The following is a 27,719-nucleotide window of genomic DNA, read 5'->3' as shown; positions in this document are numbered from 1 at the left end:
AGAGGGATTTCCCATTGCTATTTGAGCTGGTGATGGACACCAGCTCTCCTAGGAAATGGCTGATGTTGCTGAGGAGGCAGCAGTATCAAAGCCCTTGCTGATGAAGGTACAACAAGCTGGGGAGGCTTTGGCATTTCTGCACAACGCTGCTCCCTGACTGTCACTCCAGACTCAGATTCGGAAAGAAGCAAAGCAAGCGAGAGGAAAACTGGATGTCCTGGTAATTTTCTTTTTCTTTTCTTTCTTCATTCTTCACTTGTAAGAAAATCTAAATCTTAACCCTTTGTTTGCAAACACGGCTTTATGGAAATGCTTCTGGGTGTGCTCCTTCCCCTTGTGTGGAACCTGCTTCACCTCGCTTCAGCTCTAGGACACCTATGCACCAATTTATGCTTCCCATGATAAAGCGGTGTTCTTTCGGTATTCTTTTCTGTGATGCTTGCAGGCGAGGTTGAAAAGAGTTGTTAGTAGGATTCTTCGTTTCCTTTGCAGGATCCAAAGCTCCGTATTACCGTGGATCTTCTCCTCTGATCTGGAAAGCTTCACAGGCCAAAAGAGAATTGAGATGAAGAAGGAAATAGAGAATGCTGACCAAGATTGCCAAGTGCCACCCGTAAGTTTTGGGAAAGAATCCGGTGCATTTCTGTAGTGGTAGAAAGTTCATCAAATCATCGACGTGCACTTGAAGGCAAGCAATGCTGTAAAAATGAAGAACGCAAGGCCCTGCTTAAGGACAATCTTCAGGCTGCTTCTAGATCAACAGCTTATTTGCTTCTTCCACAACCTCATCTCCGCTTGCTTAGAAGTTGTGAAGGTCGGAAGCACACTCCGCCTTTTTCATCCCCTCTGCGTATCTTTTCCCTGACAGCAACTTCTGTCTTGGCTCTTCACATCCAGCCAGAGCAGTTGCTTTGCCTCCGCAACCTGCAGGCTGACCTCTCGTGTGTACCTGTGCTGGACTGAGGGCAATGCTTGTAACGCACACAGATGCTGCATTCACTGTGACTTTTAGAAAAGAGAGCAAGAAGCTAACCTGCACAGCAGACTCTTAGGTTTCTGTCTCTCTCTCTCTCTCTCTCTCTCTCTCTCTCTCTGCATATATATTTCAGTACTTATTTACTTCTTTAAAGATACCTTCAATAGAATAGATCCTTTAAGAAAGCTTACTTGTTCTTCCCCTTTCCTTGTTTTTAACGTTTGCTTTTCTAACCAATCCTTAATGTTACAACATTGGATTGATGCAGTACTCAGTCCTTAGAAGTTCTCAAAGCACATCAGTGATTTCTCTATTTCTCAACCTTTCCATCTTCATTGAGATCTCTCATCTGAATTTAGGTATGAGGTGCAGAAGAACACTGCAACCAGCTGAAGCCGTATCAGACACATGCTTCTGCTAGGAAGTCATTCCGAGGGATTCCACGGTGTACTTTAGACAGGTTTGCTCTGGTCCTCTGGACTCAGCATCCCCAAGGGATATTTCAAAGCTCTCGGAAGGACCTGTCATTATCTCTGACCCTGCAGCCTCCAGTAGGAAGGGGTAACTATTCCTTGCCCTTGTGCAAAGGAACTACTCAGTTAGCTGTTTCTAACCCAAATCTCGTTGTTGTCTTCTAGTGACAGACACCACCCGGCTAGCCAAGCTAAAGCACTGAAAATGGAAGGAGTGGGACATCTTCCAAAGCCTGCTGCTGCTTCTAAGCAGAACTGCGCTGTAGGTGGGGACACAGCAAGAGGACACGTCCAGGCCACGGTGGAACTGCAAGGCACCTGTCTGAGCCACACAACGAAGTCAGCGATTCCCAGTTGGAGACTGTTGCTCGACCAGTGACACAGCAGCTGGAGCGCTTCTGGTTGCTGCTGATGGGTTGCCGTGAATCAGCCAGGGATAGGAGCTGTGAGAACGCCTGAAGCGATTTGAAGTTACCCGAAAGAAAGAAGAGAGGAGAGAAGAAGACAAGAGGGGAGGGAAGGGGAGGGAATAAAAGGAAGGGAGGGGAGGGGAAGGGAGGGGAGGGCAAGGGGAGGGTAGGATAGGCTAGGATAGGCTAGGATAGGATTGGGTAGGCTAGGATAGGGTAGGGTAGGGTAGGGTAGGATAGGGTAGGGTAGGGTAGGGTAGGATAGGGTAGGGTAGGATAGGGTAGGATAGGATAGGATAGGATAGGATAGGATAGGATAGGATAGGATAGGATAGGATAGGATAGGATAGGATAGGATAGGATAGGATAGGATAGGATAGCGTAGTGTAGCGTGTTAGAGGGGAGGGGAGCATAGGAGAGTATAGGGTAGTGTAGGGGATAGGAGTTTAGGGGAGTGTAGGGTAGGATACCGGAGGGGAGTGTAGGAGAGTGTAGGGGAGGGGGGCATAGGGTAATGTAGGGTAGTGTAGCGAAGGGGAGTGTAGGGTAGGATAGGGGAGGGGAGTGTAGGAGTGTGTAGGGTAGTATAGGGGAGGGGAGTGTAGCAGAGCGTAGGGACAGGGAGCATAAGAGAAGGGAGGGGAGGGGAGGGGAGGGGAGGGGAGGGGAGGGGAGGGGAGGGGAGGGGAGGGGAGGGGAGGCAAAAGAGGGGAGGGGAGGGGAGGGGATGGGAGGGGAGGCAAAAGAGGGGAGGGGAGGGGAGGGGAGGGGAGGCAAAAGTGGGGAGGGGAGGGGAGGGGAGGGGAGTGCTACCATAAATAAATTTGCCAAATACATGACATTTTGGATCTGGAGCCAAATCTTTGTGTACATGTCCTCTCCCCGTAGCCCCACGTGCTGTCCACGCACCCGAATCTATCATACTGTTGCTCAGAAAGAACAGGGAGCATAGGGGAGGGCAGGGGAGTGGAGGGAAGGGGAAAGAGGGGATGGGAGGGGTGGGGAGCGCTACCATCAATAAAATTGCCAAATACAATGAAGGAGCAGCAGAGCCTGCAACCTCCATTCCCCAACATCCTCCAACCACCCCCCACTGCTCCGTGGGAAATAGATAGAAGAATCAAGACTGAGGTTTAGCCTGGGATGGAGGTAGTGTGGCGAGGTGGTTTTCTGGTTGGTTGGTTGGTTGGTTGGTTGGTTGGTTTTAAAGTTTTTAAATTCTCACTGTCCTACTTTGTGATCAGTTGGCAATAAATTCAATTACTCTTCCCCAAGCCAAGTCTGTTTTGTCCATGAAGCCATCTTCCAGTCCTGAAATAAGAAAGGAAACAGACCTGCAAGCACCTGTTACACAAGTGCAGGAAGAGTGACAAAGGAGGGTTTTGAGGCATGAAGTTACTGCAAGGATGCTCTGCTCTTTCCTCACTTCAGTATGAAAAGCATGGCACTAGTGGGTGGTCCTTGGTGGTAGTTGTTTTTTTGTTGTTTGATTGTTTGGTTTTTTTTTTTTGTTTTGTCAGCTCCACCCCACAGTATTTTGCTTGTTCTACTAGTTTTGGTGTGCCCCCATTCCCTCCCTCAAGGTAAAACATCCCTAGGGGCCATGACTTGCTGTTAGCAAACAAGATCTTGCAAAAGAGTGAAGTTAACATGGCACCACCTGCACTGGTGTATAAATAGCTCAAATATTTTCCCTCACTTTCCTGTATCTTTCCTGTAAATTGCTGGTCAGGAGATAACAAGTGGAGAAATTCAGGATAAGAGAGAGAAAGTTGTGTTTACTATTGCCCTGGAGTTTCTGTTGGTCTGGCCACGGAAATGGAGTACTCAAAATCCTCAGGACACTCCGTTTATACCAGATTTATCCTAAAACTGCAGGATTTCTAGGCCCTTGGGATTCTTATCAATTAAAACATACTTTTTCACGCACAGAAGATGCAAAAAAGTGCGTCTCCTGCAGTATGCAGACAGAGCCAGTCCTGTCTCTTGATTCCTTCTGCCTTCTGCCTGAAGAGCAGCAGACAATCGAGTTCTTGTCTTCAGTAGCTACGGCCTTAACCAACTGTGCAGTCTGTCCATTCATCCACAGAGGAGGAAAAATAGCATGGAATAACTCCTCTCCTTTGTGCTAACAGAGGAGGGTACAGCTTCCTCACTCCAACCCCACCGAGGCAAAGCAGTCAGCAGTGCACGCCAGAGCCTCTGTCTCTTCCCCGTCTCCTGATGTGCAGCTGGATCACTCTCCCTTCTAGCCCCAGGATGGCTTTCAGCACACTCACAGAAGGGTCAGACTCACAGCTTGAGGACCCATCAGAAGAGGCTTTCACTCTTCTGCCACCACACCCCCTATACACATGCAATTTCACACATGCAAAGAGACACCATGGATTAGGGAGTTGCACAGAGAGGAGACCACACCCGTTTGCCTGCCTGCCTGCAGGTTGACACCAGTAGGGAGGTAATTCACCTCAGGAGTTTCCAGAGAGATGACAGAATATGGCCCTAGGCTCCTGCTGCTTCTTTCAGCCCTGACTCTTCAAATCCATAGGAACGGAAGAAACATTCCCAGCCAAGTGCTGCATATCTTGAAGGCTGGAGAAGCCACAGCCTTCTGCTTCATTTCATTTTAAAGATCAAGCCCAAGGTCACTCCCATAGAAGTAGTGGAAGCCGTCTGGCTGGCTTGGCTTTCTCTCCAAAGAAGACCAAATGAGAGTTGGTCCCAGGTGAGGATGAGCCCTGACAGTTCCTGCATTTTGGTTCTCCTGCAGCCCACAAAGCTCTCACTGCCTTGCCTGAATTTTAACCCCTTTGGAACCAAATCTACAGATGATCTCTGTCAATCCAAAACAGCGCTTATTCACCATGTGAACAACAAATGCCTGGCATGGTTAACAGCACTTAGGTGCAAAGGTCAGATAGATGTAGCTGCATGTTACACATTTTTAGTCTGAATAGCACAATTTATCCTTTGACTCCATTTTGCTGTCATGTGGATATCAATTTGCAATCATTTGGTCTGTCCTCCCTTTGGTGGCTTCCGTGAGAAGAATCTAGAAGCTGCCCCCCGTTAGAGAACGGCTCCACTGCTGGCCAGAGCCAAGCCAAGAAACGATGTCGCTTGTTCCTCTGGGAGAGCATATTGAAGAAAGGAGAAAAAAAAATAACAAAAAAAAGCTGTTTCCCAGGGAGAAAGAGAGGAGAAGCAGCCCTGCAGCCCCCCAGGTGAGTGCAGCAGGAGGGCAGGAGGCAGCAGCAGTTCCCCTGCGGGCTGTGCAGGGAGAGGCCCCCGGTGGAGCAGGCTGTCCCCCTGCAGCCCATGGAGCAGATCTCCACGCTGCAGCCCCCCCGTGGGTGGAGGAGCCCCCGGTGGAGCAGGTGGATGTGGCCTGGAGGAGGCTGCGGCCCATGGAGAGCCCCCGCAGGGCAGGAGCAGGCCCCGGGCCGCAGCTGCAGCCCCCCCGTGGAGAGGAGCCCCCGCAGGAGCAGGGGGTCTGGGGGGAGCTGCCGCCCAGCCGTGGGGGACCCGTGCTGGAGCAGTTTGCTCCTGGGGGATGGATGGATGGAGCCCGTGGGACGGAGCCGTGTGGGAGCAGTGCTTGAGGAGCTGCTGCCTGTGGGCAGCCCCTGCAGGATCAGCTGGGGAAGGACGGCATCCCGTGGGAGGGACCCCACGGGGAGCAGGGGCAGGGAGGGACCCTGAGGGTCACTCTGCTGAGTCTGCTTTGCCCGTCACCATACTTGTTGAGCCATCGCCCTGTCCTTATCTCAGCCCTGGAGCCCTTGGCATCGTATTTTCTCCCCCTTTCCCTTTGAGGAGGGGGAGTGAGAGAGCGGCCATGCTGGAACTCGGCTGCCCACCCGCTTCCAACCACCGCAGTTGCAAAGTCCTGGGAAAGATTTCTTTCAAGAAATTAAACAAGGTGTTTAACAAAGAAATGCAGAGTTTCCTTTTGAAGGCTTCCTGGAGGATTGGGCTTCTTTCCTATTCCCAGCTCAGAGGAAGGGAATTGTTGATTTCACCTTCTTTTTTCTGACATGGAAATCAAAGGTGAACTGCTCTACAAGGACGGGCAACGTCTCAGAATCAAGCTCTTTTTGTCTGTAATCCCTTCTCAAGGAAAAGATTGATCACACACCTTCCACAGATGTAGGGGAGCAGGGAATAATGTTTGAACTACTCTAATTCAAGGCAGTTTGGGCATAGTGGTACTTCTCTAGCTGTTTCTGAGACAGACGCGTTAGCAACAGAGAGTGTTGTGCCGTCACTGGGAGGCGCCTGCGGTGATGACTTCAGAAACAGAAGGGAATTATGTCACCACAGCACTTTGGGAAGAGCTGCCTCTGCGCACGTTTAGCTGGGAGGGACAGAGAAGGGTGCTGGATGCGATGAAACCACGTGAGGATTTGTGGATCTCACCTTGAGGTGCACAGAGAGGGACCATGCCCTTCTGTAAGTGTTTTGACGCTTGGCTGGGGAAAACAATGCGGTTTTGTTGTGAATGCTTCATTTTAGTATTCTGTAGTTTGTGTCAAGTCCTTACAGAAGCCTCAAGGTTGGTACTTTGCTCAATGATGGAGCTGCACAGAGTGAGAACAGACCCAATGTACGGGGGAGGGCCTCTGCACGTTCTCTTCTTCCTACAGACGATCAACAAATAAGGGGAGACAGAGAAGAGTGTGCTGTGGTCCTCCCGTAGACCGCAAGTACTGAAGCATAAACAAGAGGCTTAAGAGTCCCCCTGTCACGTTAAAATTCAGGACAGCAATGCACTTCATCACATGGGCTGGCCTGTCAACTAGTGTCTCAGGCTGTGGTGTATGAAGATGCACTCCATCTGCTTTCAGGGTAGCAATGGCAGTGGGCAAGCTGCCTGACCTTAACATTTGTCATTTCATCTTTCACCAAAGTTTTGCTGGTTTCCCACGATTCAGTCTTGGTCTAGGAAAAAAAAAAAAAAAAAAAAAAAAAAAAAAAAAAAAAAGTGAATTCGGATCAAAATAAAAGGATTTCCTTTCCATTAGTTACGTGTTCTTAACTTGACAGATTTGATTATCGACTTAGAAGGCAAATATCTGGCCAGACTGCAAGACTTGTGCTCGCAGCGTGGGACAGCTCTCGTAAAGGTGATTCAGGGTAGCTTCTGGAAAACAAGACATCAGATCTCCCAAACAGCTTTCTTTGTGCTAATGTAGGAAGGGCGAGTAAGAGTAAAGGTAAGAGTCCAGGTACCATAAGAAGCGGAAGGTGTGAAGGAAACTTCCTTCTGGCTGATACAGCTCCATATCTAGTTGTCAAGTATGAAGAGAGCAGCTCTAAGTTTCTCGGGGAGAGGAAAACAAAGAGACTAGGAGATTGTACAAAGAAAAAAATGGGATGAGCTATTTCAGGAAATCCTAGTAACTGGAAATAGAGATTGGAAGAGTGCTTTAAGACAAGACAGAAACTTTTTAAAACTAAAGCCTAGGAGTTGGATGAACCAAGAAATGAATCCATTTTGATTATGCAGTTGTGTCCAGCGTTATCTTGGGAAATATGGTTTCCACATAAATGTATCTGGGGCTTGAAGTTCTCCTAAGGCCCTTCTCTGTGTATTCCCTACTGTTTGGTAAGCGCTGAGGTCACACTGCAGACAGCAGCACGTCCTCTCCCCACTACTTAGCTGTCTGTTCTCACAACACGTCTAGGAACAGAATGGCTTGGACACAACTGCGCCTAGGACCGAGTTCATTCAAGCTGGTGGACGAGGTAAAAGCTCTGGACAAGCGAAGGGGAGGGAGGGATGGATGGACATACAATATGATCACTTTAATCTCATTTCTCTAAGAATCCTGGCTGAGAAAACAAAACAAAACAGAATCAAAAAGAACAGAACAGAACAGAACAAATGAAGCAAGCAGCTAGCTTGCTGGAGACATTGTCTGGGAAGCAGTGAAAACACTTGCAAACAAAAAACATACCAAAGGACTAACTCTTTGAGCTTAATTCTAATCCACCAGCATAACCTCAAACTCCTGTTTCTGTTCGTCACAGGCTGGTACAGTAACATGTCACACTGGATGACTTTGCAGCATAGATGTCAGGAATGCAGCTTGGGATCACCTCCTTCTACTTAGAGGTCAGTTTGAAGGGATGAGCAAGTCATTCTTCCTGGGTTGACAGAAATCTAAAGTCTGTTTTCTAACACTCTTACAGACACTTCTCTGTCCATCGGCCTGTCCTGCCAACTCTGGTGTGAGTGTGAAGTTGTGGCAAGAGGGATTTCCCATTCCTATTTGACCTGGTGGACACCAGCTCTCCTAGGAAATGGCTGATGTTGCTGAGGAGGCAGCAGTATCAAAGCCCTTGTTGATGAAGGTACAACAAGCTGGGGAGGCTTTGGCATTTCTGCACAATGCTGCTCCCTGATTGTCACTCAAGACTCAGATTCTGAAAGAAGCAAAGCAAGCTAGAGGAAAACTGTACGTCCGGGTAATTTTCTTTCTTTCTATTTTTTCATTCTTCACTTGTAAGAAAACCTAAGTCTTTAAACCATTTGTTTGCAAACACGGCTTAATGGAAATGCTTATGGGTGTGCTCCTTCCCCTTGTGTGGAACCTGCTTCACCTCGCTTCAGCTATAGGACACCTATGCTCAAATGTATGCTTCCCATGATAAAGCGGTGTTCTTTCGGTATTCTTTTCTGAGATGGTTGCAGGTGAGGTTGAAAAGAGTTGTCAGTAGGATTCTTCGTTTCCTTTGCAGGATCCAAAACTCCATATTACAGCGGATCTTCTCCTCTGATCTGAAAAGCTTCACAGGCCAAAAGAGAATTGAGATGACGAAGGAAACAGAGAATGCTGACCAATATTGCCAAGTGCCACCCGTAAGTTTTGGGAAAGAATCCGGTGCATTTCTGTAGTGGTAGAAAGTTAATCAAATCATGATCGTGCACTTGAAGGCAAGCAATGCTGTAAAAATGAAGAATGCAAGGCCCTGCTTAAGGGCAATCTTCAGGCTGCTTCTAGATCAACAGCTTATTTGCTTCTTCCACAACCTCATCTCCGCTTGCTTAGAAGTTGTGAAGGTCGGAAGCACACTCCGTCTTTTTCATCCCCTCTGTGTATCTTTTCCCTGACAGCAACTTCTGTCTTGGCTCTTCACATCCAGCCAGAGCAGTTGCTTTGCCTCCGCAACCTGCAGGCTGTCCTCTCGTGTGCACCTGTGCTGGACTGAGGGCAATGCTTGTAACGCACACAGATGCTGTATTCACTGTGACTTTTAGAAAAGAGAGCAAGAAGCTAACCTGCGCAGCAGTTTCTTAGGTTTCTGCATATCTATCTCTCTCTCTCTCTCTCTGCGTATATATTTCATTACTTCTTTACTTGTTTAAAGATCCTTTAAATACAGTAGATACTTTAAGAAAGCTTACTTGTTCTTCCCCTTTCCTTGTTTTTAACGTTTACTTTTCTAACCGATCCTTAATGTTACAACATTGGATTTCTTTAGTTCTCAGTCCTTAGAAGTTCTCAAAGCACATCAGTGATTTCTCTATTTCTCAATCTTTCCATCTGCATTGAGACCTCTTATCTGAATTTAGGTATGAGGTGAAGAAGAACACTGCAACCAGCTGAAGCCGTATCGGACACATGCTTCTGCTAGGAAGTCATTCCGAGTGATTCCACGGTGTACTTTAGACAGGTTTGCTCTGGTCCTCTGGACTCAGCATCCCCAAGGGATATTTCAAAGCTCTCGGAAGGACCTGTCGTTATCTCTGACACTGCAGCCTCCATTAGGAACGGGTAAATATTCCTTGCCCTTGTGGAAAGGAACTACTCAGTTAGCTGTTTCTAACCCAAATCTCGTTGTTGTCTTCTAGTGACAGACACCACCCGGCTAGCCAAGCTAAAGCACTGAAAATGGAAGGAGTGGGACATCTTCCAAAGCCTGCTGCTGCTTCTAAGCAGAACTGCGCTGTAGGTGGGGACACAGCAAGAGGACACGTCCAGGCCACGGTGGAACTGCAAGGCACCTGTCTGAGCCACACAACGAAGTCAGCGATTCCCAGCTGGAGACTGTTGCTCAACTAGTGACAAAGCAGCTGGAGCGCTTCTGGTTGCTGCTGATGGGTTCCAGTGAATCAGCCACGGATATGAGCTACGAGAACGGCTGAAGCGATCTGAACTTACCTGAAAGAAAGAAGACAAGAGGGGAGGGAAGGGGAGGGAATAAAAAGAAGGGAAGGGAGGGGAGGGGAGGGGAGGGGAGGGGAGGGGAGGGGAGGGGAGGGGAGGGGAGGGGAGGGGAGGGAATAAAAAGAAGGGAAGGGAGGGGAGGGGAGGGGAGGGAATAAAAAAAAGGGAAGGGAGGGGAGGGGAGGGGAGGGGAGGGGAGGGGAGGGGAGTGGTGGGGTGGGGTGGGGTGTGTAGTGTAGTGTAGTGTAGTGTAGTGTAGTGTAGTGTAGTGTAGTGTAGTGTAGTGTAGTGTAGTGTAGTGTAGTGTAGTGTAGTGTAGTGTAGTGTAGTGTAGTGTAGTGTAGTGTAGTGTAGTGTAGTGTAGTGTAGTGTAGTGTAGTGTAGTAGAGGGCAGGGGAGCGTAGGAGAGTGTAGGGTAGTGTAGGACAGCGGAGTTTAGGGGAGTGTAGGGTAGGATAGGGGAGGGGAGTGTAGGGGAGCATAGGGGAGGGGAGCATAGGGTAATGTAGGGTAGTGTAGCGAAGGGGAGTGTAGGGTAGTATAGCGAAGGGGAGTGTAGGGTAGTATAGGGGAGGGGATTATAGGGGAGTGTAGGGGTGTGTAGGGGAGTGTAGGGGTGTGTAGGGTAGTATAGAGGAGGGGAGTGTAAGGGAGTGTAGGGTAGTATAGGGGAGGGGAGGGGAGGGGAGTGTAGGGGTGTGTAGGGTAGTATAGGGGAGGGGAGGGGAGTGTAGGGGATTGTAGGGGTGTATAGGGTAGTATAGAGGAGGGGAGTGTAGGGGAGTGTAGGGGTGTGTAGGGTAGTATAGAGGAGGGGAGTGTAGGGGAGTGTAGGGTAGTATAGGGGAGGGGAGGGGAGGGGAGTGTAGGGGTGTGTAGGGTAGTATATAGGAGGGGAGTGTAGGGTAGTATATAGGAGGGGAGTGTAGGGTAGTATAGGGGAGAGGAGTGTAGGGTAGTATAGGGGAGGGGAGGGGAGTGTAGGGGTGTGTAGGGTAGTATAGAGGAGGGGAGTGTAGGGTAGTATAGGGGAGGGGAGGGGAGTGTAGGGGAGTGTAGGGGTGTGTAGGGTAGTATAGAGGAGGGGAGTTTAGGGGAGTGTAGGGGTGTGTAGGGTAGTATAGGGGAGGGGATTATAGGGGTGTGTAAGGTAGTATAGGGGAGGGGAGTGTACGGGTGTGTAGGGTAGTATAGAGGAGGGGATTATAGGGGTGTGTAAGGTAGTATAGGGGAGGGGAGTGTAGGGGTGTGTAGGGTAGTATAGAGGAGGGGAGTGTAGGGTAGTATAGGGGAGGGGAGGGGAGTGTAGGGGAGTGTAGGGGTGTGTAGGGTAGTATAGAGGAGGGGAGTTTAGGGGAGTGTAGGGGTGTGTAGGGTAGTATAGGGGAGGGGATTATAGGGGTGTGTAAGGTAGTATAGGGGAGGGGAGTGTACGGGTGTGTAGGGTAGTATAGAGGAGGGGATTATAGGGGTGTGTAAGGTAGTATAGGGGAGGGGAGTGTAGGGGTGTGTAGGGTAGTATAGGGGAGGGGATTATAGGGGTGTGTAAGGTAGTATAGGGGAGGGGAGTGTAGGGGTGTGTAGGGTAGTATAGAGGAGGGGAGTGTAGGGGAGTGTAGGGGTGTGTAAGGTAGTATAGGGGAGGGGAGTGTAGGGGTGTGTAGGGTAGTATAGAGGAGGGGAGTGTAGGGGAGTGTAGGGTAGTATAGGGGTGTGTAGGGTAGTATAGGGGAGGGGAGTGTAGGAGTGTGTAGGGTAGTATAGGGGTGTGTAGGGTAGTATAGGGGAGGGGAGGGGAGGGGAGGGGAGGAAAGGGGAGGGGAGTGTAACAGAGTGTCGGGACAGGGAGCATAGGGGAGGGGAGGGGAGGGGAGTGCTACCATAAATAAAATTGCCAAATACATGACATTTTGGATCTGGAGCCAAATCTTTGTGTACATGTCCTCTCCCCGTAGCCCCACGTGCTGGCCACGCACCCGAATCTGTCATACTGTTGCTCAGAAAGAACAGGGAGCATAGGGGAGGGCAGGGGAGTGGAGGGAAGGGGAAAGAGGGGATGGGAGGGGTGGGGAGCGGTACCATCAATAAAATTGCCAAATACAATGAAGGAGCAGCAGAGCCTGCAACCTCCATTCCCCAACATCCTCCAACCACCCCCCACTGCTCCGTGGGAAATAGATAGAAGAATTAAGACTGAGGTTTAGCCTGGGATGGAGGTAGTGTGGCGAGGTGGTTTTCTGGTTGGTTGGTTGGTTGGTTGGTTGGTTGGTTGGTTGGTTGGTTTTAAAGTTTTTAAATTCTCACTGTCCTACTTTGTGATCAGTTGGCAATAAATTCAATTACTCTTCCCCAAGCCAAGTCTGTTTTGTCCATGAAGCCATCTTCCAGTCCTGAAATAAGAAAGGAAACAGACCTGCAAGCACCTGTTACACAAGTGCAGGAAGAGTGACAAAGGCGGGTTTTGAGGCATGAAGTTACTGCAAGGATGCTCTGCTCTTTCCTCACTTCAGTATGAAAAGCATGGCACTAGTGGGTGGTCCTTGGTGGTAGTTGTTTTTTTGTTGTTTGATTGTTTGTTTTTTGTTTTGTCAGCTCCACCCCACAGTATTTTGCTTGTTCTACTTGTTTTGGTGTGCCCCCATTCCCTCCCTCAAGGTAAAACATCCCTAGGGGCCATAACTTGCTGTTAGCAAACAAGATCTTGCAAAAGAGTCAAGTTAACATGGCACCACCTGCACTGGTGTATAAATAACTCAAATATTTTCCCTCACTTTCCTGTAACTTTCCTGTAAATTGCTGGTCAGGAGATAACAAGTGGAGAAATTCAGGATAAGAGAGAGAAAGTTGTGTTTACTATTGCCCTGGAGTTTCTGTTGGTCTGGCCACGGAAATGGAGTACTCAAAATCCTCAGGACACTCCGTTTATACCAGATTTATCCTAAAACTGCAGGATTTCTAGGCCCTTGGGATTCTTATCAATTAAAACATACTTTTTCACGCACAGAAGATGCAAAAAAGTGCATCTCCTGCAGTATGCAGACAGAGCCAGTCCTGTCTCTTGATTCCTTCTGCCTTCTGCCTGAAGAGCAGCAGACAATCGAGTTCTCGTCTTCAGTAGCTACGGCCTTAACCAACTGTGCAGTCGGTCCATTCATCCACAGAGGAAGAAAAATAGCATGGAATAACTCCTCTCCTTTGTGCTAACAGAGGAGGGTACAGCTTCCTCACTCCAACCCCACCGAGGCAAAGCAGTCAGCAGTGCACGCCAGAGCCTCTGTCTCTTCCCCGTCTCCTGATGTGCAGCTGGATCACTCTCCCTTCTAGCCCCAGGATGGCTTTCAGCACACTCACAGAAGGGTCAGACTCACAGCTTGAGGACCCATCAGAAGAGGCTTTCACTCTTCTGCCACCACACCCCCTATACACATGCAATTTCACACATGCAAAGAGACACCATGGATTAGGGAGTTGCACAGAGAGGAGACCACACCCGTTTGCCTGCCTGCCTGCAGGTTGACACCAGTAGGGAGGTAATTCACCTCAGGAGTTTCCAGAGAGATGACAGAATATGGCCCTAGGCTCCTGCTGCTTCTTTCAGCCCTGACTCTTCAAATCCATAGGAACGGAAGAAACATTCCCAGCCAAGTGCTGCATATCTTGAAGGCTGGAGAAGCCACAGCCTTCTGCTTCATTTCATTTTAAAGATCAAGCCCAAGGTCACTCCCATAGAAGTAGTGGAAGCCATCTGGCTGGCTTGGCTTTCTCTCCAAAGAAGACCAAATGAGAGTTGGTCCCAGGTGAGGATGAGCCCTGACAGTTCCTGCATTTTGGTTCTCCTGCAGCCCACAAAGCTCTCACTGCCTTGCCTGAATTTTAACCCCCTTGGAACCAAATCTACAGATGATCTCTGTCAATCCAAAACAGCGCTTATTCACCATGTGAACAACAAATGCCTGGCATGGTTAACAGCACTTAGGTGCAAAGGTCAGATAGATGTAGCTGCATGTTACACATTTTTAGTCTGAATAGCACAATTTATCCTTTGACTCCATTTTGCTGTTATGTGCATATCAATTTGCAATCATTTGGTCTGTCCTCCCTTTCCTCCCTATGATACTCTTAAATATCACAAGATAAATACTACACAGTCTAACTGTCCTGTGAAATGAGCAAACATTCACAATTGCATGGTACTACTGGAAAAAAGAAAAAAAAAAAAAAAAAAAATGGATCCCAAACTCATTTTGAGCTTATATTTTTTCAACTCACACACTTTGCTACTTTTGCTAAATGGTAGCAATAGCAACACACAGACTGAAGTCAATGTAATGAACTTCTAGCAGTGGCACCTTACATATAACAGGAATGTGATCCCAGAACGGAGCAAGTCCTTACAGTGGAAGGCCAACTTTGTCACACAGGTAAAATTTAGAATTTTAAATTTTCAATATTTTAAAAAATTTATATTTTAAAAAATTTAATTTTTAAAATTTAGAATTTTACCTGTGTGACAAAGTACACAGAGCTTTTATCAGCTTTGATATAAGGTCAGTATAGGAGAGGGAGAATAACAAGATGTCACAGTAACACATTTTCCTATAACGAAAGCAGAGATATGTAAAATTAAAGGTGGCCAAGGAAGACTGAAGAGGGACCATGAAGCTTCACAGGGATGGATGTAAAAGCAGTTCCTCTCTTTCTCTCTTTTGCCTCATTTCCCATCGGCACAGTTAATTGCTATCCAGTAACTCCCCTTCCCCAAGCTGTTACCTACCCCCATCCTCACCACATCTTCCTTTTTCCTCCTTGCCCTTCAGCAATCTATCTGCTTCTTGGGGCAATGAAGGAAGCAGGCAGGGCTGAGGCCAAGCCCTGTTTCTAAGGAAAAAGGCCAGGGAGAGAAAGGTTTGGGACTAAAGAATGGAGTGGGAGGAGAGCCTTTCTCCTCCTCCTACTGCCTGGAGGGACCATCTGTCACGCAATAAAGGCCTGTATTGCTCAACTACAGAGGCCAAGCTGCATCTCAGCTGCATCTGCAGAAGATGGGATGGGGGCTGATGAATGCCGTTCCTCCAGCCACAGAGAGCAACTACTTTGCCTCTCCTTGAATGCACTCTGCTAATTTTTCATAACCAGATGTTGCCTCTGTAATGCAGAGTCCAAGTTAAACAGGCTTTGTCTGCGTTCCCAGACAAGGAATTAGCAACCTCGAAAGGAAGGGATATTAAGAAAGCATTTGAAAATAAAGTCATAGTTCTGGTAAGTAAAGCTAAATCAAGTTCAAGGGGACACTAGTTTTAAACCACACATTGGGTGTTACACTTTCGGCTTTGAAAGACATAAAAGACTCAAAATGTAGCAGTCCAAAATATAATGGAGCCACAGAAGTCTGCATATAGCGGAATTCCAACTGCAAAAAGCTCAGAAATGCTGTGGTAAAGAAGAGTATGTGATCATCAGAATATTTCAAAAGAAACTCCTCAGTGCTCCTTCCAATGCCCTGGAAGTCCATACTTTTGCAGGACAATAGACAAAGAAATGCATCTCTCACAGAGGCTTGAGGAGCAAAATCAAAATGTTGCATCTCATTTTGTCTGAAAGCAGAAGGAAATATGAGATCATCTTGTCTTACTTGGTGTGTATCACATCATTGATTTCTACTTGGTCACTACTACGCAGAGCTTGCTAACTTGAATCATGTAAACGTACATCAGGTCTCAAGGGACTGAGCTACTTTGTGCAACAGGGAGAGAATGTGAGAGATGAAAAGGGGGATATTGCAATGACAAAGGCAAATGCTAACAAATTACAATCCAGCTTCCCAAGGTGCCTGTCTTTCTGAGGGGCAAATTCTATTCCCAGACTCCTTTTGGGGGTTACTGTGTTCCAGGACAAAGGCTTGCTGCCTTCATATATGCATTTAATCGAGTGTTGCACATCAGTCCCAATAGTAGCCTAAAAAGTGAAAATACAAAGCAGGTGCCAAGCAGATCAGGGAACAGCAAAGATTGCCAGTACGTTTCCACAAGTGAGTATTTGGGAAATTTCCCTCCTGAAAACTGACTGCCACCAGGCAAGAGCATTTGCAATCAAGTTGAATGAAAAAATAGCAAATGTTTAAATGGATTTCTTAAAAGAGAACCCTTTCTCTATATCCTGCTCTTGCACATCATTGCAAGACTCCTGTTCAGGATGAACTCTTGTATTTTGAGGATGCATTGACTTGGTATTTGTATTCTTCATCCCACAGCATGCACACCTTGCACTATAGCACTGCATCCTGGGCAACTCTCAGCAACACCAAGGAGGAACTGGCTTTCTGATTCAGCAATTGTGCAGCTGACGTACAGTTACACCCTTTGAGAAACTTCTTCAGAAAAGAGGCAAGTTTCAGCTAAAGTGCATACAATCCATATGTATGTCATTACTCACAATGCAGTATCATGCATCGCAATTGAGAAATTCAGTCTGCTCCTCATATTTTTGATGTTAACTACTACCTGGGTTACATTAAAAATGCTCACCATCTGAATCATTCAAAGGAATACTACACCATTGTAGATATGGAAACAGTGTATTTGTTCATAATCTGATAAACTTATCTCTTTTCAGATACAGAGACCGGTCCTTCCTCAGTAGTGTTGCGCTAGTTAACCAAACTGAATTTCTCAGGAAAAAACACTGCCTTTATTTATAGCAGTGTCTAAGCCAAAGCACACAGAAGTAATAGAGCACTTTGATGAATTGTGCCAGCGCTTAATTCATGTGCCAAATCTCACCACACCTTTGCTTTCTTCAGGTGTGGAGCAAATTGCCTCAGTAATACCTACACAGGAACATCGCCACACCTCTAGCAACTCATAAGGTCTAAATACTGTTAGAATATGTCAGCAAAGATTGCTTGGCAAGGGAAGGCTTGAAAACTTACGTGTCGTATGTACATAACAGATAGCTATCTACCCTATTTTAAAATAAAGACACGTGTTCCCAACCAAAGCTTTATAGGGAAAACAGATACTCTTATAAACTTTAAAAAAACTATCAGGATGATACAAATTTATCCCACATAAAAATCTTCTAGAACATAAAGCAAAACCTGTGACAATCATTCTAGGTGAAACATAGAGGTATTGTTATATTTTAGTTTACAAGGTTAGGAAAAGCTCGTGCTGCACCCTCAATTAAATTATGATAGAGGGGCCTCCTTAGCACAGGGGAGTCTCAGCACCCCATCATCCAGCACCCTTGCCATCTCCTCGGTGTCTGCACCCCTGTCCTCGTTACAGTTTTGTCCCTGCCAATAAGACAGCTGTTACGAAAATAAATGTCAAACTTCACACAGAGGTTAAAGACATGTTACATCAGACCTCCAATGGGATTCCAATGTTCTCAGATTTCAGAACTCTTCTTTTCCCTGTGCCTCTCACCTCCTGAAATCCTTAGAAAGGTTTGGGGACATTTAAAACTCTTTCGTGTGTAAAACCTACTGGCCTGCTCTGGCTGAGCCAGAAATGTGGGTAGACTGCTCTGCTGGATGAACCTGAAATTATTCCCTCCCAAGTAAATAAACAGTGCTTTTGCTGGTAAAAAATAAATAAATAAATAAATAAATATTAGATATCAGAGAAATTGAATAGTTTTCCTTCCAACATCAATTTTTCTTTTGAAATATAGAACACCTAAGGTCTGATTTAAATCAGGTTTTTAAGAACTATGAAGAACCGGTAGCTAAAATAACTTCCTGATTAACACAAAAACCAGCCATGGCAAGTTGTATCCTAAAATTCCGTGAAAACAGAAGCTACCAAATCTTTTTCTCAAGACCCACAAGAGCCTTTAGAGCAGTTTATAAGCGTTCTACATAGACAGTAAGAATTTCACCTACTCCTGAGCCCAGGTGCCCATGAACAGAACAGCACACTGTGTAAGGAAGAAGTCACATTGACTTGTGCTAAGTTACACTGAAACTGGAGGAAAACAAAATGCTTTTATGCAGCTGAGAACTGGCCAGGGCGCTGATGTCTTGCCCGAGTGGAAACATGAATGACCACAGTGAATGAGCCTACTGGTTTATTTCCCACAGGAAGGATACTACCAGCACAAATATAAAACTTGGAGTGTGCTGGTGTGTTGACTTAACGTAGAGTGGGAGAGCTGCTGCTACTGAGTCAGCCGCAGCACCACCCACTGAGACGCGTGCCTTCTGGTGTCCCTCATTCAGTCCAATCCAGCATTTCTGCACATACAGGACACCTCAGCCGCCTCCTGCAACACAGCGAGCAGTGTTACAAGATAAATTCATCCCTGCTTTAAAACCAGAAAATCCTAGGAATTGCTCCAAGGGATGAAGTTGATCCACTGTATCTATAATTTGTTCAACAACGTAGCTAAATTTGCAAGGATGACTCAAATCATTTAGGCTTTGGAAATCACTTAAAGCCAATATAAACAAATTACAACTTTCCCAGGCGCAATGGAAGCAATTAATTCTGCAGTGAACACCTTTCCTGTTCTCTGGAAAACATAACAGATGCATCTAATTATAACCCACACTGAAACATGCTGTTTTTGTGTAGCTACAATTTCAAAACACCCGAGGGGCAGGAAAACACCATCCTAATAAAGTTATGTGGCTGCTCACGAGTAGGAAAACAACTTTAGCAAAGCTTTCAGTTCCCAAGGTACATTGAGAAGGTTCACCACTGGCAAGGTGCCCTTTACAGCAAAAACATCTTATGCCCTACAACTAATTTTGCAAGAACTCCCACATCTCGGTCCTTAGCACAGGAGTCTCTGTGCCAGCTACCTTCCTATAACATAAGCCTATGTTAAATACTGATGGACAGTAGGGCAGAATAAAAGTCTCAGAAGGAAGTTTATGCTTAGGGGATAGACCTTGGGACTGAGTCTTACTCAGTGTTGAGGAGGAAGCCCTGGAAATACAACCAGCTCCTATCTTTGTATTCAGGGTGATAATATCAACAGAACAGGGAGATAAAGAATAAAATAAAGGGCAAAGGTAGGATTACACAGAATTTTTCAGTCAGAGGTGAGAGTGGATATGGACAGGACATCAAAGACAGACAACAACATGACTGCGCAAAGAGTCAGGGAAGGAGATGTTCTAGTAGCCAGGACAAGAAGAAAAAGAGTATCTGACAGAATATAAATTTTCTGGAATTGAAAGTAAGGAATACATCTCTTAGGTGTTATATAGGTCAAACAGCAGCTTTCAGATTAGAGCAGGGAAACTGAGACAGGAGAAAAGAGAAGTCTAATCTAAAACCCACATCATGTTCTAGTGACATTGCCAGTGATAAGAAAACCAACAGTCTGATGCTTGTTTCTCAACCTTCAGTGTCTCACAGTGAAAATACTTCCCTGGTTGTACAATTTTATAATTCTCCAAGGTTAACAAAATTCATTTTGCTAAAATAAAAACCCACCAGAAGTGACAAATACTTTATCAGTAGGAAACGGACAACAGAAAAACCTCACAAATGTGATGTCATTGTCTGTTCCTCAGAATTTTTTTCTATTAGAGTAATCATAAAAGCAGGTCAGCTACTGATTATTTTTTTTTTATCCTCCAAATTGCAAAAGAAATGCTGTTTCAAGTAGTGATGGTTCAAGTTGCTACTAGCCTGTTGCCACAAAAATGTTTATAGAAGTATTTCTGCAGTTGGTTTTGTAAGGTCTTTCTGTGGTATCATTCTCACCATCACTTCACATCCTACTCTGAGATGATTCAGTCCTTCCATAGGGATGTGGCCTTCAGGGCAAAATAAATTGCATAGTTATGAGTCATAAGAACCTTTGCAGAACTGGCCAGGCAGAGTATAAATTCAGCCTACCCTTCGTGTGAACCGCAGAAACGTTGGAGACACCCAGAGCAGCAGTCTTCCTCCCTGCACAAAACAAGGTAACTGTCATTATTTCTAGAGATTATTTATTTCATGTGCTCTTGGATGATGTTAATTTGTTGACAAATGCATAGAGAAAAGGCAACAGGGATCTGAATGGGAAACAACAAATGCTTGGGAAAATATTTTACTAAGATGGTACAGGTATGGTCTAGAAGGGGCAAAGTCTTAGAAATATTCAGGAAGAGCAATTTATTTTACATAGTTATGTAATTTCTAGAGCTTACTGGCTAGCATATATGTCATAGCAAAGTGAGAACTACTGTGTTTGCTTAAATTGGCTAATTTATACCTGTGCTCTTCAGTTCTCATGTACATGAGGACAGCTCCTGGTTTGCAAACTGCTGAGGTCAAGAACAATTTATTCTGTGGCCATCCTATACCAACCAGAATAGCTCCTAGTCCATGCATAGGGCTTTCAGCTACGACCACAATGCAGACCGTAAATAGCAGCACATGTGGTCTACTGATTAAGGAAACCTTGTCATGCTGAAGATTGAGAAGTTAGGACCTGGTCTAGCACCATAAGACAGAGTTTCAGGAAATTACTGAAAGTCAAAAGGGAATTTAGGATTCTTACCATGCAGAAGTTGGGGTGGTGCAACAGTGTAACCATGCCGATCCAATGAGTTTTCATTTGTTCCTCCTGATTGTCTTTTGCGTGGATATCTGTCTCTCCACGTGAACTTCTGCTGAATGAAGAAGTGTTCATACACTATGAATAGCAAAGTTGGCAGAAACGAATACTGTAGCAGTACTGACAGGCCAGCACACTTTCACTCAGTTCCCTGAGGTCATAGGAGAGATGAAGAAAATACCTGGCACAGTCTAGATTTTGCCTTTGGTCTAATTAGCATACACTACCAGTGAATCTCAGTCATGCAGGGGATCACTGTGCTGCACTAGCAATCTTATAAAGGACACAAATTTTGAAAATACTTTTAGAAAGCTTTCAAATCACCAAAAAATAAAAATAAATATAAATATATATATAAAAAAAAAAAGGTGAAAAGAAATCTGTAGATACATAGCAGTCACAACTAATGCTTACCTAATAGCATCTTTTCTCCCTTTCTGTGCAGGTTCAGAATAATGGAAGCTTTAAATAAAGCAAACACAAACTTTGCTCTTGACTTTTTCAAGCATCAGTGTCAAGAAGATGGCAACAAGAATATTTTGTTTGCCCCTTTGAGTATTTCATCTGTCCTGGCTACCGTGTATTTGGGAGCAAAAGGTAACACTGCAGATCAGATGGCAAAGGTGAGTCTGGGCCCCGAAAGGTCTGAGAGGGTTGATCTCTTGGAATAGCATCCTCTATTGTGCAGGTCAAAAGATAGAGCCTACTGTAGCTTCCTCAAACAGAGGCCCCCAACAAATGGGAGCTGGTGAGTTTGCAACTGCTAAGGCAAAAGAAGTTGTCCCACCTGCTAAGGCAGCAGCTAACTACTAAGCTACAGGACAAAAGAGGGGCAGCGTGGTCTCAAAGAAAGGAGAGATCTCCTGTTAGGAAGCAGGGAAAACAGAACAAAACAAAAAGCCATGTGTCTTCTGAGAAGTGCTCCAAGTTTAGATGTACCCCTTTGCAGCCAGAGTAAGGTCCATGTGCCCAGAGCAAGGTACTCAGGGCATGAATATGCCCCCAGCGTTTTCTTGCTTTCTGATATGTAGCAGCTCTCCATTTAGACTTTTGCTTTTCCCTATCTGGAGGTAACTGCCTCTTCCCAGTCATTGTCTTGTCAGCCCAGGGGCTAACTCAAAGCAGGCAAATTCCTCTAGAAATGCCAGGCACATTAGAGTTTTGCCCTGCAACCCTCAGCTTAGTGAGTTCAAGCCATTTTGAAAGCATGGGCCTCAAGCCTAACCAAATTCCATATTCAGTCAGGACCAGATGCAAGGGTAAAATCTGAATTTGGCTCTTTTCATCACCAGTCCTATGACATCACTGAAATATTTTACTGAAACAACAAATTTTCTGTTGTTGCATTTATTATTGTGATTTCCACTATAGGTACTTCACTTTAATGAAGTTGAAGGAGCCAGAAATGTCACCACAACCATAAGAATGCAAGTCTTTTCCAGAACAGAAGAATATCTATCAAATCGACGTGCCTGTTTCCAGAAGGTATCTCACCAAATCTAGCTATCATGCTATGGGCATTGTAATATTTTGTTTTCCTTCCATGTTTGCATTTGCATGTGTTTGCCTTCCTCAAATGCAGAGCACACAATTAATTGGTACAGCATCCTATGGTACCTTCACCTAATGCAATACTTACGACATACTTCCCATTTTTAGGTAGAATTGCAAAATCTAACCTCAAATTTGCAAAATTTAAAATCTAACATGACTGTTCCCTGTCAATAGATCTCTTGATCTTTTTGAAAAGGCATGGTCCCTGTCTGAGAGAACAAATCACAACAACAGAGCTAGTCTCCCACACGTTTGATTGCAGCATCAACATAACCAAAAAATAAAATAAAATAAAATAAATAGAAATATTTTTTACAGGCTACCTATGCTTGATACACTTCAGAAATTAGTCTCCATTTCATTCAATAAGTTAGCAAAATAAATAGGCATATTGGAATTTCCCAAGGTAGACCAATAGTTGCTTGCCATAAATCTTAGAGAAATGGAAACTGACATATTCCTGAGACATTTCTTTGACAGAATAGCAGGCATCTTTTATCAAATTAACTGTAATTTAAGAAAATGGAAAAATCTGGAAATCAAGCATAATTCCTCTGAGTCAGTAAAAGCAGTTTTTCCTCACTGACAAATCAGCCATGGTGGTCTAAAGTTCTCCCTGCTATTTCCCGTCATACTTATTCTTCATGGAGTGAGCCATTTCCCTGAAGTCTGCCCACAAAACCCTAGTGGCAGTGAGTTTTGATGAATGGGAACTTGAATCTGCATCCCACACTCAAATCCCACAGTGGGAAGTCTTATTCTGGGGCCTACGTCAACAACCCACTTATTCTACATGTACAGGAGAGGGAGGGATTGTTCCTCATGATTAATGCTCATCCAAACTGTAAAAATTAGGGAGCACTGGAGGCAGGGCAAAGGGACCATTCTAACAGCTTAGAAATTTAAATGTCTGTTCATGCCTCTTACTCTGATGTAATGACAAGATGAATACAGTACAGACACAGAGGTTTAGTTTACTATTTCACAGCTTGATTTCCTTGAGGTGGTTTGAGAGTTTGAGTCCACATTCATTTAATCCTGTTATTTTCGTATAAACAATTTACCACAATTGCTACAACATAAAGAACTTACAAAATATTAACATTTAGAGCAAGGCTAAGAAAGGTAGGGGCAAACTTCCCATGCAACTCGACTTTCATAAATCTTATCAGGAGTCACACAGCCAAATCTGCATGCATAGTTTAGCAATTACATTCTGTCTCTCACTCTCTGCGTATACTTAGTTTTGCAACCTCCATTTAGAAACCCTTTAATGTTTTACATAGTTCAGGCTCTTACCACTTGCATTCCAAGGCTCTTACAGAGCCTATAGCATACCTGAAACTTTTAGTAATTTCAAATGATTCTTTTCATAGCTGTCCAATTTAGTACAACTTTTGCATTGCAGTAAAGGCAATACTTTATACCAAGCTGCATGAGGAGAGAAATTAGAAATCTGAACAGCTTTACAGAACAAATGAATAACATTTTTTTTTCCTTCTCTCGAAGACAGAAATTGGCAAATCAGGCAATATCCACACTGGGTTTAAAGCACTCAACTTGGAAATCAACAAACCCAATAAAAATTACATGCTTAAAAGTGTCAATCAGTTATATGGAGAAAAATCACTGCCTTTCAGTAAGGTATGTACGCCATTTATTCATAATATAAAGTGCTAATCAATGTTTATGTTCTATCTATGACAACAAACCATAAAGGATATAATTTTAAATATTTTCATTACATCTGCCAATTGTATTATTATCGGTAACATACATACTTCCTGTGAGACTCTTCCTGAGAATTCAGACACTATAATTTTACTTTTATGGGATGTGTATCTAATTTCAATATGATTCACAGATGTGGTTAGGTGAAAACATTGAAATTGCATTTTTCCACTAAAAAGAATAATTTGTTCTTTTGACAAAGTGCTGTTGCTTGTAGCCCATGTCATTTTTAAGGTGTTTTCACTTGGCTAGTTATTTATTGGTATTCACATTGGCAGGCAACAAACAGATGTCTCTCTTGCAATGCAGGAATACTTACAGTTAGCCAAGAAATACTACAATGCAGAGCCACAAGCAGTTGACTTCATGGGAGCAGCAAATGAAATCAGAAGAGAGATCAACTCCAGGGTTGAAGAGCAGACTGAAGGTAAGCTCCAGCCTCTTCTCTCCTAGTCCTAAAGGAGGCAATTTCACTATTGAACAATGCCTCTGTACCCCAGGGGCCCAAGGCAGATAAACAACTCATCTCAGAAATGTAAATCAATCACTACTTTTCCTAAAGTAGTCATCTGCTGGAAAGCCCTTACTAAAATTCTTCCTCTATCTGAAAGGGAGAGGAACGAGGCTTACTCTTCTTTATAAATCAAGGTTAGCGTGTATTTACAAATAATCTCAAGTTAAAAGCATGCCATATCAGCAATTATAATTTCCCTGGCTTACATCTACAGAAACTGTTCCAACATTTACTCTGAAACAGTAAAGCTGCATAAATATGTAAATGTCCTTTGGTTTTCTCTAGGTAAAATTCAAAATCTGTTGCCTCCTGGATCCATAGATTCACTCACCAGGCTAGTCCTGGTAAATGCACTCTACTTCAAAGGAACTTGGGCAACAAAGTTTGAAGCTGAAGCTACCAGGCAAAGGCCTTTCAGAATAAACACGGTATGTGAATATAATAATTTATATATTAGACTGCATGTGGAAAAAACAGTGAAAAAGATGGAGGAAAGAATTTCCGGTAATTCTTTAAATCCACAGAGCATTAAAATTAATTAATTTAAATCATATGGTATAATTTCTTTACTACATCTTAAGTACAAAGACTGCACACACATACTAGCACCAGAAGCACACGTATAATTGTCAGAAGCTGACCTGAAACAAACTTCCATTTTCCTCTTAAGGCAGGAAAAACAAGGTGAACAAAACCATACAGACTAGTTCTATACATTTTCATTTTTAACTATACAATAAATCAGAGTGAAACACAACTTCCTATAAATATGTGTCATCCTAGACAGCTCAGGTAGCCTGCTTAGCCTCCAAGCACCTTCCCAGAAGACCAGGGGCTGTCTGTAGATCCTGTGTCCCACCTCCAAGAGCTACAAGGATGTACCTTCACTGTGCTATTTCAACTTAATGCTTTACTGTTCAGAGTACAAATTTCAAACATTTCATTTGATTTGTTGCAGCATACAACTAAACCAGTGCCAATGATGTTCCTGAGTGGTAAATTTAATTTTACCTACATAGAATCAGTCCAGACTGATGTTGTTGAGCTTCCATATGTCAATAATGACCTCAGCATGTTTATCCTCCTACCGCGTGACATCGCCGGCCTACAAAAGGTAAGGGGCAGAGAACTCAAATAATGTGAGAAACAAGAATGCCATTATTTACTTATTTTATACACATCCGAGGTAAAAGATTGATCAGACTCAAGGAAAAGCAAACCCCAAACTTGGCCCAACACTGTGAAATTGGACCTCTTGGAGATCTTTTTAGCTCTTGGCATGTGGCATTTCTGTGATTCCTAATGTTGCTCATGGCCTCTGGAAAGAGGCAGCCCAAACCCAACAAGACTGGCTCTAATTCCAGATGAAGAGCAATGAGGACAGAAAGCCAGCCGGGCTGAGATTCACTGTCTGTACCAATTCAGACCTGTGATTTCATTCAAAAAGAAAAGCCCAAACTGAACAGCCTCCATTACTTTTCAGTATGTCCAGAGCTAACATATCTATATACTGCCACCTTCTGTAAAGACACTGATCCTGCCTCCAGATAGTAAACTCATTAAATTCTCATTTATGTTAGTGGGTGTTCATAGAGTGGAAAAAAAAATGTTTTCAGTAAATTCTAAGGTATACAAAAGACAGAAATGTGAGCTGTGTGAAATGTGAGCAGACTATTGTTAACACTGTTGTTTTACAAACATTTAACCCTGCTATATCCCCTGACGATTACTGAGAACTGTTCAAATATTGCATTGACCTACTATAGAGCAATATACTCCCTTCTAGTAGAAAAGATCTCACAGTTGGCATTTCACTGCTGTTTTTTATATTCTTGTAACAGCTTGAAAAGCTCTCAATTTAAGAAAAAAAAAGAAGAAATAAGCTTTAGGGCCCAGGTTTTTGAACACTCTAATTTTCTGATTCTCTTCTTAACTAACTGCAGCTAATAAGAGAATTGACTTTTGAAAACTTGTCTGCGTGGACCAGCCCGGAATTAATGGAGAAAATGAAAGTGGAGCTGTATCTGCCCAGGTTCACTGTAGAAGAGAAATATAGCCTCAAATCTGCTTTGAGCAAGATGGGGATACAAGATGCCTTCACTGAAGGTCAAGCTGATTTCACAGGAATGTCAGAGAAAGATAATCTGGTTTTGTCACAAGTTTTTCACAAATGTTATGTGGAAGTCAATGAAGAAGGTACAGAGGCAGCAGCTGCCAGTTCAGCAGCTCTGACGTCACGAAGCCTTGGTGCTGCTATTATTTTTGTAGCAGATCACCCTTTCCTTTTCTTTATCAGACACAACAGCACCAAGTGCATCCTCTTCTTGGGAAGGTTCTGCTCCCCCTAAAAGACTGACTGTTACTAAACCAGCCCCTGCAACAACAATAACAAACACAATCCACAGCATGAAGAACTTCTCAACAGCCTGTGCACTTTACCATTTTCCTGTACTGTTGACAATCTCTGTTAGAAGAGAGCACATATTAAAAATAACTTAATGTCAAGCCTCTGGCTCACTTTCCTGGACAAAGAACCCGAAAATTGTAGAACGGTACCCTAAGCACCAAAATGTGGCAGAACAACATTGATGCGTCTTTTCAGTGCTTTCCAAACCAGAATTGTCACTATGCACAACAGACCAGGTTGATCTAAAAGAGTACTTCCCAACACACTTGCTTTGGCACATAAGAAGGAAAGAAACAGGAAAAACTCCTTCCTGCAGAAAGATCTCTGTTAAGCTGGTTGTCCCGGGAGGGTCACCTCAACCACAGCCCTTCTCCTCAGTTTTGTAAGAACTTCACAGCCTAGCACAGCTGGTAATGAAATAAAACTGCAAATTCCTCTGTGTTCCTGATACTGGTGATTTGTTCTTGTGTGCAAAGGGGCTAATACATGGACTTTCTAATCTCTGCCCTACATCAATTGGCAAATACTGAAACAACAACACAGAACTGGAGGAAAATAAAACATGTGCCTTGAAAACCTCTCCTTTGTCTTAACCTTTCCTTCACTCAGCGGTTGCCAGCCCAGCACTGCACTGCTTTACTTTCTTTTCCCTTTGGCACTTATTTCACTGTTTGCAGGCACGATCAAACTGGAGAATTCAGTCTGTAATGCTAACTCTCTAAGCACCTTCTGGAAGATTACATGCAAATCCCCCTCTAGGTGTTCACTGTTGTCATAGCTCTTTCTCCTAAAAAGGAGAGCATCCTAATCAGTCTTGCACATCTGTAGAGGATGCTCCTAGCTCTCTGTATTTAGAACAGAGAGGGAAGGACTGGGTCTTGTTACAGCACATGCACATACCAACAGCATCTCACTAGAAA

The 27,719-nt window shown here is 44.4% G+C and overlaps 1 protein-coding gene and 1 long non-coding RNA gene across 3 annotated transcripts; both read left to right on the top strand.

Annotated features, from left to right (window-relative positions):
• The first annotated feature begins 6,171 nt into the window (after positions 1-6,171).
• Positions 6,172-8,652, top strand: LOC140001926 (uncharacterized). The gene is made up of 5 exons (XR_011807732.1): positions 6,172-6,311; positions 6,906-6,985; positions 7,547-7,607; positions 7,893-7,977; positions 8,055-8,652. It is a non-coding gene; the product is annotated as an uncharacterized lncRNA (long non-coding RNA).
• An 11,165-nt stretch (positions 8,653-19,817) lies between these two features.
• LOC101799119 (serpin B10) lies at positions 19,818-27,247 on the top strand. 2 transcript variants are annotated; one of them, XM_005022849.6, is made up of 8 exons: positions 19,818-19,955; positions 21,039-21,216; positions 21,965-22,078; positions 23,657-23,791; positions 24,188-24,305; positions 24,678-24,820; positions 25,351-25,506; positions 26,336-27,247. In XM_005022849.6, the coding sequence occupies exons 2-8, from the start codon at positions 21,049-21,051 to the stop codon at positions 26,738-26,740; spliced, it is 1,239 nt and encodes a 412-aa protein (XP_005022906.3). In that variant the 5' UTR covers positions 19,818-19,955; positions 21,039-21,048; the 3' UTR covers positions 26,741-27,247. The 2 variants fall into 2 exon arrangements, with proteins under 2 accessions (XP_005022906.3, XP_038029934.2); XM_038174006.2 differs by lacking the exon at positions 23,657-23,791.
• Positions 27,248-27,719: the final 472 nt, after the last annotated feature.

This window comes from Anas platyrhynchos, chromosome 2 (genome assembly GCF_047663525.1).
Source record: "Anas platyrhynchos isolate ZD024472 breed Pekin duck chromosome 2, IASCAAS_PekinDuck_T2T, whole genome shotgun sequence".
NCBI classification, from domain to species: Eukaryota; Metazoa; Chordata; class Aves; order Anseriformes; family Anatidae; genus Anas; species Anas platyrhynchos.
This window is presented reverse-complemented; position numbering and strand designations above follow the sequence as displayed.